We start from the raw sequence: 16554 nt of genomic DNA on the forward strand, positions 1-16554 counted from the left end.
GTCACTGGTGTCCCAGTGACACTTCTATCAATGCCAATGGAAGATCCAAACTTCAAGATCCGTTTCAGTGAGGGAGAGGGAAGGGCTTGTCTTACCTATTGGCAACAGAGTAATACCCATTAATTAACCACAGGGTATTACCTATTGCCAATTGGTAAGTACTCTTACCTATTGGCAACAGGGGGAAGGACACATGAAATGGACACAAACCATTTTCGTATAAATGTGCTTTATTGTAGAGAAGTTATATTATTTACATGCTGCAACACACCACAACATAAATCTACCAAATATTTCCTGTTGGATGCTGTAGGTTGCCAGATAATAGTTTTAGAATCACAGAATAAAGTGAATAGACTTACAGTGATATTGACTCTACAACTCTCAGTAGCTATGATGCTAGAAGTCAAACGGCAGTGTTTTCTCAGTCCTACCTGTCATTGCTTGCATGCAGAAACTTAAGGAGCAAATACAAAAGTGCTGTCGATTTTCCAATCCATGTGGCCACCAAAGCACACGATGAGTTAAGTAATTCATTCATGTCTTAAAGCATTTAATTCTTGCATAAAACATACAAGTCTATTAAGGTTGGCATAAATCTATTTACTCATAAACCTGGATTAGAAACGGAGTAAAGATGCAGCCAATACATGCACAGAAGGACAACCTAGCAAATGTTTGTAACCTTGGTGGGTGTTTGTTGACTTCTCCTTTTGATTGACTGATTCTGCTAGTAAATGTTTTAACAATTCTAGATTCTAATTTCCCTTGGTTGAATATTATAACCACTGAAGGAAAGACCTTTAGGCAATCTACCTGTTTTTACACTGGTGAAGAACAACAACTGTGGGTTAAAAAATGTTACAGGTCTAATTTAGCATATCTCTTTGAAGTCATATCTCTAGCAAGATCATTCAGTAATGCTCTACTTCTTACTTTTCCGAAGATGAGATATGTTGTAATAAAACTGAGGCATAAGTGAAACGACTCAGTGAGCCTCAAAGTCACTAGCCCAGGGAGCAAATATAACTTTAAAAAAAATCATATTTTGAGTGATCAGGTTTGGGAAAAGGGACTGTGCTATGGGGGAAAAATAGAGTCTCTTAATTTCTACTTGATCTTCGTCTACCAACCTGAGTAAAGCAAACAAGCAGACAAATGATCACACAGGGCACATAGATAGCATGTAGGAAAACAGAGAAGCCCCCACTGTAGACTTGTTTTTGAACAAAAAAGCTGGGGAGACTTTTATGGAAAAAGAAGAGCATTCTTGGCTCATGTGCCATCCCCTTAGGGATAAGATTCTCTAAGGGTGTCCTGTTTCCTGCTTATTATTTCTTTGTTCTTTTCCTCCTCTTGAATTCTTTCTATATTCCCTGGCTAAATGAAACCCAATCATTTGAGTTAGAAATGAAAAGGGCAGAGTAGGCACTTGACATACTGCTGTGTTTGGAACAGGCAAGGTGATGTTGATTAAACTTTTAATTAAATACATTTTAAGTTTAATTTTTCTAATAAAATAACACTAAATATTGGATAGGGAAGCTATAAAGATCATATTGGCAGCCAGAAGTCAGAACAGAGCCAAGACAAAGCAAGTGTGCACCAAGACAAGGCTTGAGGATTGTAACTGCCTCTCTCCCTTGGTGTTATCATTCAGTCAATCGATGAGAATTCATTATGTTCTAGACACTATTGCCATCTCAATGTAACTTTGAGCTTTCAGTATAATACATGGGACTTTAATTATCACAAACTAAATCCTTACATAGCCTGGAGAGTCATTTTTCTGGCATTCATTAAAATATGTGCATTTATAAAAATAATATTAAAATGTCCCTTTTCGCGCCTCCCTACATGTTACACCCCAGGCAGCTACTTTGCTTGCCTAGCCATCCTCCGGGATCTTAGCAAATAAGTGTTTTTAGCACTCCTCGGTCATATGGCTATAAGGAAAGAATGACTTTTAGAAAACAAGCCAGTGGAATGTTTTGTCTTGAGGCAGACCTCTATATTTTTAGCTCTAAGCTAATGGAGAATGGGAAGCCATTGGATATGAAGATTTCCCAGTATTTAAGAGAATAAGGGACCAACATCACCTTGTTGCAACAAAAATAGAGAGGGTTCTAAACCTGATTGAACTGAAGATATGATATTCTTATCTGAACCAAAGAGGAGGTGTAAGTAATAAAGTCTATAAGGTAGATGAATTGATTTTACATTCAATACGTATAATTAGAAAATATCCATGAAATGATCTAGATACTAGCCCAATTTTTCTTAGCCATTCTTTAAAAAAATAATCACTTGAAAGTGCTGTCAGGGAATGTTTCCATGTCTTTCCTTTGAAAGGCTGATTCCCTGGTTATACAGTATAGATACAACTAGAATAATGTCATTTCTAGTCTTCTCTTTCCAAAGAAAAATAATAATTCAAAGCTTATTTTCCTCATGCTTAGCTCTTCCTTTAGAAAGAGATGCCAAGTATGAAATACTGAGAAATATAATAGCAAATGATCATTAACCAGAATGAGTGGTTTAACATCTGGCTTATAACAAACAGTGGATAAGTTGTCCTTAACTCATTGAAATATACAGCTAAGTAGGACCACTTGATCGCCAATATCAATAGAACTTGAGTGCTTACAAAGAAGTGCAAAACAAGTAACTTACCTTGCATAAAAACCCTAAATAATACCATATCAAACTATGATGTGAAATAATAAAGCCAAACCCAAATTCACAATATAAATTACAGCCAAAACCAAAGAATTTTCCATACCAAATTATGGCCTCCCAAGCTAGGGAAAGCTTGCTGAAGTTCTAGAAATGAACCAAAGTCATAAATAGCAGGTATGTTGTAAGTTGCAATAACAATTGAGTATCTGAAGATTGCATAAATGTGTTGTTGTGTCACATAATATCAAAGTTATTTGCAAAAATTATACAATCTGGAATGCTTGGATCTGACACACAACAATGTACTGAAACATACATTTATAAGAAAATGAGAGCAATCAGTAATATAAAATATATTTTGGGGATGCATAAAGTTAGCAATGCTATCAAGGTTAAATGAGTAAAGTGAAAAGTTCATTTCAGTCAGCTGCTCAAGGTTACAAGTTTTCTTCATTTCTTCATTTTTTTCCCAAACTCTTTCTATATAATTTAGAATTCCCTCAGTTTGTATCTTCAAAGGTAAATTTCAGTGGGGGAGAGGGGAAGGGCAAACAAACATTTCCTTTAAATTCAGACTATCCCCAAAGTCTGAGTATAAGCTCTAAACTATACTAAGACTTTGGGGACACTCTATATTTGCACCTTTTCCTTATATTATGAAGGAAAGCTTTGGGAAGGAGGGGGAGGAGGAAAATTGTCACTCTGCTATTTGTTCCCAAGGTATCTTCCTGATCTCCAACTTCAAATTCCTCTGTCCTTGTTGAAACTTTTGTCTTCCAGTATTCCTCCTTGGATAATAAGAGGTCCTTGGGAATTTTCAGACCTGATACATTGACATGAGGGCTTTCTCCTTTCTATTTCTCTTTTTCACAGCATTCTATTATGGGCATGCTACACTTTTCAAGTGTCCAAAACCTCTTATTTGCGGGAAGTTGGTGTTTTATTTGCACTTGAAGCAGAAGAGGCCAATAAAGCTACACTTCTCTCAGGATTTGGTAAACTCGGTGCCTCATACTCCCAGGGACACACCTCAGCTCGTGATGTCAAAGGCTGCTGAAAGTTATTACTTGAGTTAAAGGAGGCAGATGAAAGCACATTTCCCTCAGAGGAGGACGACGTTTTTTTCTGGTCTCCTATTTGGTTGGTATTTTCTTGCTCTACTTTTGCTGCTACAACTTTTGAGGGCAGTTCATCATATTGACCTACACATACCTTGGCTGAAGGATGTGGACTGGCAATCTGGCTTTTCCCACCCCCAGGGAGAATCTGAGTTTTAGCATTCAAATGTTGTTTTTCCTCTTCAAAAATACATTGTTCTGGACTCTCCCAAGGGCACACCTCGGTTTTGTCAATGCTTCTGTGATTGGATTGCTGATATCCTTCATTGGGTTTAGGCTTGGGTTGAGGTTTCTCCTTTGGGTGAAGAAGAGTGTTTTTCTCTGTTTCAGAAGCTGCAATTGACACATGTTTCTGAACTTTTGATTCTGAAGGCACAGGACCTGGTGTCAAGTCATAAACTTCCCAAGGACACACTTCCCCAATGTCAAAATTATCCTTTAATGAACCTGTGCCCATTTCAGAATTGGTGGTGGGTACACTAACCCGCTGCTGTTTCATAATTCCAGATTTGGGGGGTTTCCTTGGTTCTTCAGGAGTGGAATTTTTCCGGGCAGAATCTTTAGTCTCTATTTTTTCAGGGTTGGAATGTTTTCGATTGAACTCTCTACCTTTGAATGGTGGTTTAGGGGATTTGTCACTTTCTTCCAGGCCTTGAATAGATGCTTTCCCAGTCAAACTAAGAGTCTTCTCCTTGGCACTTGCTATAACACTGAGAGACTTTTGTAACACAGATGTTCTTGGGTGCCCAGGCTTCTTCTCTGAACTGAGGTTGTGAGCACTTGCTGACTTACACACCAAAGGGACTGACTCAGTGGATGCAGCCTCCATGTTTTCTGTAATACGCTTGTTGACTTTTTTACCTGGAAGGGAGTCCAGTAGAGAGTTCTCTGTAGTCTCTGCTTCTTCATTCTCTGTTGGGATACTATTAGACTCTTCTGACTGCTCTCTAACATGATCGTAAGTGCTGTGGGACTTCTTTAAGGAGAAGACACGGTTTTTTAGAGATTCTTCCTTTGCTTTCCCAGCGATACTGGAAGATTCTTGTGGGTTTTTCCTCATAATGACAGCATTTTTGGTTGCATTGTGGTCCATGACCTCCTTGTCCTCCTTAGAACACTGTCTGCTGACTGTTTCAGGGATCTCAGTGATGCGTCTCATGATGGAACGACCGAGGCCCTTTTTTGAGCACCGCTTTTTCTGGAGGTGTGGATTATTTGTAATCATCTTCTTCCTTTTGTAGATTTCTAGCTGTGCATAGAGTTTCTTTAGCTCATCCTGAAAAGAGAGAAAGGTTAGAAAAGCCAAGGTTATAAAATGCAGGCAGTCAGCTAAGCAAAAGAGTAATAGTCTAATGTGAGTCAACATAGATCTGAATGTTGTAAGAAAAAGGTGTCTGATCATAACTTATTCCTTTTTTTCTTCTATGTGGTTCCATTACAAATATAGCTATACCAGTGTTGTCATGCAATACATATTTCCAAATTCCTTATTTTGTGAAAGATGACACATATTACAATACAAAACAAAATACATGAAAGAAATAAAATGAAAAGTGGCATGCTTTGTTCTGTAATCAGTCTTCAAAAGTTCCTTCTTTGGTTGTGGAAAGCATTTTTCATTATGAGACCCTGGAGCTATCTTGGAACTTTGCTTTGCTGAAAATGGTTTAGTCCTTCATAGTTAATCATCAAACAATATTTTGTAATTCTATAGTGTTATTCTGGTTCTGCTTGCTTCACTTTGCATCAGTTCATTTAAATCTTTCCAGTTTTTTTTTAACTTATCCTCTTTGTCATTTCTTATGGCATAATAGTATTCCATTACAACAATGTACCACAACTTGTTCAACCATTCCTCAATGGATAGACATCTCCTCTGTTTCCAATTCTTTACCACAACAAAGAGCTACTAAAATATTTTGTACCAGTAGTCTCTTTCCTCCATCTCTGATCTCTTTAGAGTATAGATCCAGTTGTGATGTTGCTGGGTCAAAGGATATGTATAGTTTTATGGTTCTTTGGATATATTTCCACATTGCCCCCCAGAATAATTATATGAGTTTACAGTTCCACCAAAAGTATATTTATCATTTTCCTTTTTGGTCATGTTTGCCAATCAGATAGTTATGAGTTGGCATCTCATAGTTATTTTTAATTTGCATTTGCTAATCAATAGTGATTTGGAGCATTTTTTCATGTGACTAGATAGTTTTAATTTCTACCTCTGAAAATAGAAAAAGTATATACAAAACATATCTATATTTTAGTAATGTTAATATTTAAACAGAATGAAAATTTAATTTACAATGGTAACATGTATATGTATATATTCTGATGGTTGTCAGATAAGATGTCAAGTTAATAAAAAATTAGTCTATTTAGAGACTGACTTGGTTGTTATGATGATTTTAGCATATGGCACATTTGGGATATAGTAATACTAAAGAATCATTTCTTTGGAAATCTCTAATGCATCCTTTTCTTCTCCCACAAAGATGGGTGTTTTCCACATGCATTTGATATAAAATATGGAAAAGGAAAATGTCAGTGTTACCCGAATATCCTCAGGGTCCAAGCTATGCTCACTCCAAGCTGAATTAATACTGCTGTTCAGGTACGATCCTGACCGGCCCATGTCAAGCTCATCTTCATATGCTTCTGTTGCTATATCATCTCTTGGGTTATTGCTTGAATGTGAAAACTGCAACAAGAATAAACACGAACTATTGATGTCAAGGCAAACTAAAGAACAATACAAAAAGTTATTTGAGAAGCTGCAGTGGGGTTTAAAGGGAAAGAAACAGATATGGAGTTAGAGACCCTGGAAATGAATCAAGTGTCTCTGGAAAAGTTGCTTCAGTTTTCACCTGGAAAATGACCCTCAGCAACCATTTCAGTTCTAATTATATGTTCCTGTGATTCCTCTAAAATGCATGCATTAGGTGCCTCAGGATTATAAATATCCTATGATGGAAAGAGCAATGTGGAGTCACAGAACCTGAATTCAACTCCCAACCCTATCAATTATAATGATGTGAACTTGGGCAAGCTCCTTGGTATTCCCCCAATGATGAAAATTTGGTCCTTGAAATTCATCATCATTATGAAAGAACTTCCTCTAAGATTTCTGTGCATTCTCTTTTCCTGGTTCTCAGTGCCCTTAATTTACCCCATGGCTTTTTGTCAGAAGGGGAGTGAAACTTGTGATTTGCTCAGATGTTAATGGGAGTTAATCAGGGTCCAATATTTACCCATGGTAATATCATACAACTCCAAATGAAGTCTTGTTAATAATTTAGTGGCCTCAAAGAAATGAAAATCCCTTCACCATGAAATAAATCTTAGAAATAAGAAACATATGCTTTCTACTTCTTGCCTATTCTGGAAGGAAATATAGAGGATAGAAAATGGGTTGCATCTGCCCAAGATAAATCATTTCTCATCTTGGGCTTAGTATATAAAGCATTATTTACAAAACTGATAGTATTTTCCAAGTCTTGAAGTCAGGATCAAATCTAAATTTTCAAAATACCATCATATTTGTTGGTAAGAAAAACATGACTAAGTATCTTACCACCTAGTATTACATTCATATTATTTTAAAAGAAAAAAATGCCAATTAAGAAGAGGATCTGAGAGCTAAGGAACAGACTACCTTTTTATCTTTAAAAATATTCTTGACATTTTTAGAGAATTCATATTAGGTATACATTTTATTCTTTCCCATTAATATTCCTGACATTACATATGGGAAACAACTGTTGAAAGGAAACATGAAATAACACTTTCATCAAGTCACCCAGCTGCTCAAAACCCATCATCACCAGCTCCCCATTGCTCATAGAATAAAGCTCAAATCCCTTAGTGTGAAATGGATTTGAGTAATCTACACTGTCCCAATGTCATCTTTGACTGTTCTATATGACCCTTTAAGTACAGATGGAGTGGAATCTCTGGAATATAAGTTAAGGTGTCTCTGCATCTTTCTTCATGCTGGTCCCATGCTTTCCCTGCACTTCTCAACCTCACTCATCCTTTTGACCCCAAGGCGACAAAAACACTTTCTGAATAGTCTGCAATAATCCAGCCTTCCTCTAAATTCCTTTATCACCTATCACTCAGACATGAGTCATCTGACCCACAAACTGTACACAATACTGTCATGTATTATTTGTTATTTTTATTTTTTCCATAATTTATCTTCCTAACTAACTCCCTAAGGACAAGATTATGCTTTATATGGCACTGTGCTTCTCTCAATGTCTACTATAATGCACTGAATACTGTAATATCTTTGGATCATGATAGTGATGGTATTCAGAGTTTGGAGACCACTTAATCCAAACCCTCTTTTTACATATGGGGTAATTGAGACCCAGAGATGTTAAATGGCCTATCCAAGGTTACACAATAAATTCCAGAAGCAGAATGTGAACCCGTGTTCTCTGATTGCAGAGGCAATGCCCTTTTCACTTTAGCGTACTGCCTTCATGTAGAGATTTAGAGCTAGGAAAGATTGTTGAAGTCATCTAGCCCAACCCTTTCATTTTACAGATGAGCAAAATAAAAGGCTGGAATTTTAACTCAGTTGTTTCTTAAACTCCAAATACAGCATTCTTTCCACTCTACGCCATTGCAATTTTCACTCAAAAAAATGGTTGTTGATTGAAAAAATTAAAAAAAAATACTTTTGTGAATAGTCATATAATAGGTTATTTTCATAGGCCCATATATTTAGAGCTGGGAAGGTTTTTTGAGATCTTCTCATCCAGTTTCTTCATATTATAGAGAAAATTGGAGTCCATTTAGTTTATGTGACTTTTCCAAATTGACACAGATAGTAAATAGTAGTACTGAAGTTTGAGCCTTTCTAATTCCCTCTCTTTCTACCATATCCCTATTTTTTTTCTAAAAGGGCTAATTTCATAAATTGTTACAGAAGGATTCTGTTTTACACAGAGTGGGAAGTTGCTAATGTCAAGGATGAGAAGTACTCTTCCATTTTTCTCTATAAATCATTCTGTTCCCCAGGCACCTGGGTTGTTTTAAAAATGTTAGATTTCTGTTTAGCTAATAACTAAAAGAATGGCCACATTAATCTACTGCTGAGCAAACATGTTCCACAGCATCATGCAAAATCTTGTCTTACTTCTGATTCATAGCAATTCTCTGAAACTAGGTTAGAGTAGGGTTTTAAAGAGAGCAAAACCTTTAGTAATACTAGAATTGTTAAATATCATTAATTCCCTCCCTAAAATGAGCATTTAATTATGCAAATTATGTTAAAATTTTAGAATGTTAAATGCACAAATAGTTATAATAATGAGTTATCAGTGTCATATTAGGCTCTTTTCATAATCCTCAGAGGAGCATAATTTGATTAGGAATATATGTGAGCTTTGTTCAAAAAGTTATGACACTGGTTTTTATAAATCATTAGCAAAAATCAATCTAATTTTCAATTATAGTGCGCACAAATCCATATAATTTTGTTTCATTAGTTTCAAAAACTTTTAAATATAAACATTAAAAATAATTTTTATGCAAAAACACCAAGACACAGAAAGTTTTGCTACTGGAAGTTTCTCAAGTCTAGAACAGTAAAGCATTTTGTAAGAGACATGACAATATACTTTGGGGCTTTTCAAAACCAGTCCTGGATACGGAGTGTCTCAAGAGAGTTTCAAATCATTGTATCAGTAGTGATAAGTGATAAGAAACTAGTGTTGTGGTTAGCATCTGTGTTAGAACTATACTGTGGGATCTTGGATAATCTTCTCCCTCCATTCCCCTATTTAATATGATATTAATATGCTGTATTTCAGATCTCCTGTAATCATATTGTGGTCTCTTCTAATAATAATCTTGCATAAATATTATTATAAACATTTCTTTACATCTACTCATAGAAAAAATGGCATCATTCTAAACCACAAGAGATACCCAGAAGCTCAATAGGATTCCTAGAAATAGCCCTTAAAATTATCTCAATGACTAAATGTTTCAAAGAGAATTCTCTGGAATCCACTCAAATTTAAATATAATAAAGGATCAGAAAACTGGAGAAGTCCTTGGTAAAATAATTGTGGATTTTACCAAGGTAAAAATCTTTCAAAAACCATGTTGATGTTTGGTAAATCCAAATGTGGTCAGGTCCCTTGTTTAAAGTGGAGAGGATTTTAAAAGTGATCTACAAAGTGTCATAAGCCCTCTTTCTTTTCTAGTTCTACATTTTAGTTGAAAGTCACCATTTTATGTTCCTTCAAAGAAGTGTCCTATTTTGCCAGTGAAAAAGAAGTCAGAAAAATACCTTTGGAATCAAAAGTAACCCAATGGTGACTGTCACAGTCAAATGGGTATGTGCAAAATATAGCATCAGCATCCAGTCAGACTGAAGTTTTGAAGCAAGAACAAATCTGAAAAGAGAATGCATAGAGTCAGCAAACCCCAATACTGTGACACCAGACTTTATGACATTTCCCCTCTTATCTGGTCTGTAAAATAAAATTCATGATAGAGTCTACTTAGTAAAGATTCTGATATGAAATTTCTCATCTTAGAATGACACAGTTCATTAAACAAGCATATTTGCAGAGTTTTTTAAACACAGGAAATCAGAATATTTTGCTCATTAATTATCTCTTAGTTTAGATAAAAGATAATGAATTCACATTATAAATTCTCATTAACTTTCCAAAGAATGTTGTTATATTATGCTCCAGTTGCATCTGCAAAGTAAAGGTGGGGAACAAAAGAGAATCCAAATGAATTACATATTATTAACTGTTGGTTTCAGGAGCTCTGAAATGAGAGACTTTTGTGGATGGTCAATTTTAGAATAAAGCAAATCCAAATAACTCCTTGATTGAAATATTCCTCACCAAATTAAAGTCATTGAAAAATGCTTATCAGAATAACACAAGAAGAGAGCTAGTGGTTATCTGCATTTGCATATTTCACAGGATTTAAATGGCAACCAATGTAATGGTTTGCAATTTGCATGTTTTCTTTAAAAGTCCAAATTTAATGGGATTCTGAGTACTTCAGTTAACCAGGTTTTTAAATTTCAATTTAAATATTTTAAACAGATTTTTGCAGAAACATATATAATTATGATCCAGGAAAGACCTGCTGAAGACACTGGCTTGTATGTAGCACTTGCTATAGCAATTTGGGAAAATTCTTAAGTTAAATCAACAGCTGCCAAGAACAAAGTAAAGTTGATTACTAAAGAGTTGCTGCCATACTTAAGTAAAATCAGGAGGTCTTTAATAGTATTAATATTGTCATTATAGCTCCATTTTTAATATTACTTTATATAACATAATTTATTCAAGAAGACTGCATCTAATAAAATTCTGACTACCTTTTTGACTCCTAAATACTCTTTTCAGGAACACAGAGCCTTAACTATCAATTTTAGTACTTGGGGAAAGTGACAAAAAATATTTATAGGGCAAGTAGCCTTATCTTGCCCTCCCAGGATTACAGGATCTTAGATCTAGACCTGGAAGGAACCCTACAAGACCTCTAATCCAACTTGCATGTTTTATAGATGAAGATCTTGAAGTCAAAAGAGGGGGAAATATACTCAATATGACACAGTGGCAGATCTGGGATTCAAGTTCAGCTCTAGTGATTCCAAGTTCAGCCAAGCTAGTTTATCTCACTTTCTATTAAGCCAAGCTGACTGAAATTCATGAACACAATAGTAATGCAAAGAAATTCAGCTAAGTGAAAGGAGGCATTCCTTATTGTAACATCATCCATAATACTCGAATACAGATACTAAATTTTTGTATTCTTTACATTTTGTCAATGGTAAAGGCTTCATTGCTCCAGTCCACTAAGGCTAAGTATTTGTGGAAATACAACTCATCCAGTTAGTAGTGATAATTTCCAAATCTAAGAACAAATGTGTCACTGAATCAAAAGGAATGAAGAATTATCATACTAACTTCTTTGTCCCTAAATGATGAAAAGCATAGATTTTTGCTAAAAAAGAATAATGGCAAGAAAAATTTAAATGCATTATAATCATAACCATTAGTAATAAGTTATCATCAGATGATACCTTATTCTAGATAAGCATGTGCTATATTTGGAATGCAAGTAATGCCATAGATGAAATAAACAATATTCTTTCCTATATATTGGCTGAATTCTAGATAATACATTGGGTCTTCATTAAAGTAGACTCAGAATATACAGCACAGCAACATGTTAATTAAAAAGCCATCAGAATTGCCATTTTTCTCCATCCTTTCATGAAACAGAGCATATGAGCCAATCCAGACTAAATATTTACTTTGTTCTATGTACGGATGTGTTACATTTTACTTTGTGCTATTACTGTGTGAGTCAACTGAGTAAGTTAACCTTACAAAAACAAATGTAACTCAAGTCATTCTTGGAAAGTCATAACCTCTATTGACATCACTGGGGAAGAAGGGAGGATTTGTGATTTCATTAGCATGGGGGACAACTTGCATGGAAATTCTGTCCACCAATGCAGACAGAATTGCAATTGGTTTATAATTTATCATCTTAGAGAATTGCCAGTGCCAATGAGAAGTTGCATGACTTACTGGTATTTGCATAGCTAATATTAAAGCCAATGTTCTATCTACTATACCAGGCTGCCATGATATGGAATTTATTTGAGGGAATAAAAAAACTTTCAATAATTTATAGTTCTAGAATTGTTGAAATTTAATTTCCATATTCATAATAATAACTGACATCTATATTATTCCTTAAGATTTTCAGCTGCATTATAAATATTATCTCATGTTATCCTTATAACTACTTGGGCAGTTAATGACTATTATTTACTCCATTTGTACAGATGAGGAAACTGAGGCAGATCAAAGTGAAGTGATTTGTCCAGAGTCACACAGTAGGTGTCTGAGGCAGGATTTTAACTCTGAATCTTCCTAACTCTGGTTCCAGTATTCTATTCATTGCATCACTTAAAAGCCTAGTCTATATATTCATGTTGGAGGTCTAACTGATATGATTTGACAATGAAATTACAGTTAAATTCTTAGACCATCATGGTTCAAGACATTTTCTAGTTTTGCAAGCCAATAGAAATTTTAAAAAATGTGATGAGTTTCTTTATGGAAACACAGATAGATAAAAAGATAGATAGTTAGGTAGGTAGATAAATATGCATTATATATGTATAATTTTTAAAATTAAGTTTATTTAATTAATTAATTTAGAATATTTTTCCATGGTTCCATTATTCATGTTCTTTCCCTCCCCTCTCCCTCCCCTCTAATAGCCAATGAGCAATTCCACTGGGTTTTGCATATGTCATGTATAATTCATTTTTATAAAACCCTTATCTTCCATCTTAGAATAAAGGAAAAAGATTCCAAGGAAGAAGAGCAGTAACGGCTAGGTAATGAAAATTAAGTGACTTGCCTAAAGTCACATAGCTATGGAGTGTCTGAGCCCAGATTTTAATCAGGGATCTCCCAATTCTTGTCCTGGCTTTCAATCCACTGAGCCACCTAGCTGCCCCTCTTTATGTAATTCTTTATTACAGAGATTTTTTAATAAGGAGACTATCTCATACACATCCTTATTGTATACAAATAGCATTATAAGACAAGTCTCCTTTTGATGATGATGAGACTTGGAAGACTATAGGAGTCTAGCTAGAAAATTTTCAAGCCAAGTTTGGCTCCTGCCATAAATTTCTGAGCTTCATTTCCCAACTAAACTACAAATATTTTCTAAAGACCATCAGTTCATCCTACTCCAGGTTTGGCTGAGAGCCCAAACTATAGAATGCTTAGCTAGGGTAGCAAAGAGATAGGGAAGAAAAAATAGATTCCCTGGCCTTCCCAAAGTTAAGTAGGATCAATGCTTCAGAGGATAATAGACTTAATAGAGAAAGGAGGAAAAGGTGTGTTATGATCTTCCCTAGACTTTCAGAAATAAGAAATGTGATCCAGGATTGACTTTTTTCTAAGGTACCACAAATTTAGAAGAGGAAAAATTCATATAAAATTTGAGGTCAAAATAGCTAGTTTGGGTACTGTAAAATTTAAATTAATATCTAATAACTCCAAGTATTATATATTATAAAATTTGTTAATAAACATTTGAAATAGAAGAAATAAAAGAACAAAAATAAGAACCTGAGTAAAAAACATGTGGGTAAAATTCTCCTGCCTGACTCTCACCCAATATCCACAACCACTTTCCCATGAAAAAATAAAGAGGGAGGAGTTACATAAAACTTATATCTTCCCTACATTAGTACCCCACATGAGAAGAAAAATGGGATTCTGGGAAAGAGAGTCCTGGGGAGCAAATTCTAATTACACAGTAATGAGTTTTTATAACAAAGGAACACACATGTTGTTATAGTCTGTTTTATTGGAAATATTATTTGGTCACACTTCATCCTTAGAAAAGATGAAACAACAAATTTAAGGGATTTTTTGAATCTGCTTAGTATTCTAGGACTTTTCAGAAAATATGGACATGGTGTATGAGTAGTATACCAATTCAGAAGATAAAAATGGCTTTTTAAACTCACCTATATGTACATTCCCTTCCCTAAATTATGACTATCTTTCACCTATGACACATAATATGCATGCAATCAACATATATTTGTTATTGTTATGTAAAATACCTTTCCCTGTTTAGATTGACTTGCTTACTCATTAATGACATTAGGCAAGTCACTTAACTTTTCTGATAGTATTCCTTATGTGTAAAATGAGGTCAGAGTGGACTCAATGATCTGTAAGATTTCTTCTAAATACAAAGCTATGACTATATAAAAAAAAAATCAGTGAGCATTTCCATAGGATCTCCTATATGGCAGTCACTATATAGAAAATGAATATTATATGTGAATACATATACTTCCAATGACTAATTCAAGTTCTTGAATTTCTGATTCTCCTAGTCTGAAATCTGAGCCAAGTTAAGTTCTTAACATTAATTCAGTTAAATTGAGGCATTATGTCCTTCATTTGATGTGGGTTTGCCAAAGCCAATATCTAGCTGACTTAGGACTATTGAGCATCTCTTCTACTCACTACTGTGGGGACATGATTCACCCATTGATGTAGCTCTCCCTGACAGGGCCAGGGAGAATGTGGAATCTACTTAGTAAGTACATTTGAGGGGTCTAGGAGACTCTACAACACATTTAAAATAATGATGAATTTGTGGAAAGGACTGAGCAACTGAGCAAAGACTGGCGAAGATAAGAGATCTACTGAAGCTCTGCAAAGACAGGGACTAAGTAATTTTTAATCTTGAACCTCCAGAATTCCTAGCATAGTGTCTTAATAATAATAATAATAATAACTAACACTTACATGTTAGCTTACGATGTGATTATAACTGTACTAAACATTTTACAATTATTACCTCATTTGATCCTCACAACAATACGAGAGAGGTGCTATTATTATTCTGTTTTACAGATGAATCAAACAGAGGTTAAGTGACTAGTCCAAAGTCAGAAATTTAGTAAGTGACTGAGTTGAATTTCAACTCAGATCTCTCTGGTTTCTGATGCAGCATTCTATCCATTGGACCATTTAGTTGCTTTGCATATGGTAGGTATATGATAAATGTCGCACTGAATAGCAAATTAACTAGTTAGAAAAAGATAAATTCTATTAACTAGTAGTTTTGTTTATATATTTCAAGCAATTGCAATTATATTTATCAAAAATTTTAATAAATTAATTAACAATAATTAAAAATAAAAATTTAATTTAATTTTTAAATTGAATTGATAGGTAATTTTTGGTGTTATGCAGTAAAATCCTCAGAAGTAAGTCAATAGAGTACAATCTTCAGTTAGCATTGAATAAAGCATAATTCACAGAATCTTAAAGCTAAAGAAAACCTTAGAAATTATCTAGGTGGAGGAAACTAGGTGGCTCAGTGGATTGAGAGCCAGGTCTAGAGATGGGAAGTTGTAGGTTTGAATCTCACCTCAGACACTTCCTAGCTACTTGACCCTTGATAAGTTGCTTAACCCCCATTGCCTAGCCTTTACCACTCTTCTGCCTTGGAACCAATATTTAGCATTGATCCTAAGATGGAAGGTAAGAGCTAAAAAAACTTTTTTAAAATTATCTAGGTCATGTGACTCTTAAACTAGCATCCATTAATTTGCATATCTGGGTTCAGGTCTGAAATCTGACACAGCATCTGTGAGATCATGGCAAGTCATCTAACAACTCTAAGACTCAGTTTCCTTATTTGTAAAATGAGAAAGTTGGGCTAGATGGCCTTTAAAGTCACTTCAGTACCTAAGAATATGACACCCTGCCCAAGAACAGTCCTTTTTAAAGTATGCTTCTTTCCAGCTATTTCTCTATTTTTAGGATATTTCATTGAGAAAAAAAAATCTTTTTTTCTTTACCAGGTTCTTCCCCCAAAAGTAAAGGATTGTGAACTTTGGGGCAGCTTTGCTACAGATTGATGTTGAATCCCACATTGAATCTTGCACTCATTTTTTTCAAAAGCTATGCCACTATAAAATTTTGTAAAAGGGATAAATCCTGATGAAATAACTGATACTAAATCTCACTTGAAGAGGTTAAAAAACCAATTATATATAAAATATCATGGAAACTTTGTAATGACAAAATAATTAGAAACAGCACAAATGAAATGATTACAAGAAATGACTGAATAGATTGTGATATTGTAATCTAATGGACTGTATTATGTTATTAGAAAAGACACATATTGGAAATATAAA

General features: G+C 34.7%; 1 protein-coding gene across 1 annotated transcript in view; it reads right to left on the reverse strand.

Annotated features, from left to right (window-relative positions):
• Positions 1–212: 212 nt before the first annotated feature.
• Positions 213–16554, reverse strand: part of GPR158 (G protein-coupled receptor 158) — a 457745-nt gene continuing 441403 nt past the window's right edge. The window contains exons 9-11 of the mRNA XM_007504849.2: positions 10108–10213; positions 6352–6498; positions 213–5073 (exon numbers count right to left, since the gene is read on the reverse strand). Coding sequence (XP_007504911.1) covers positions 3598–5073; positions 6352–6498; positions 10108–10213 — 1729 coding nt within the window. The 3' untranslated portion in view covers positions 213–3597. The remainder of the gene's footprint in view (positions 5074–6351; positions 6499–10107; positions 10214–16554) is intronic.

Source organism: Monodelphis domestica, chromosome 5 (assembly GCF_027887165.1).
Source record: "Monodelphis domestica isolate mMonDom1 chromosome 5, mMonDom1.pri, whole genome shotgun sequence".
In the NCBI taxonomy this organism is placed as follows: Eukaryota; Metazoa; Chordata; class Mammalia; order Didelphimorphia; family Didelphidae; genus Monodelphis; species Monodelphis domestica.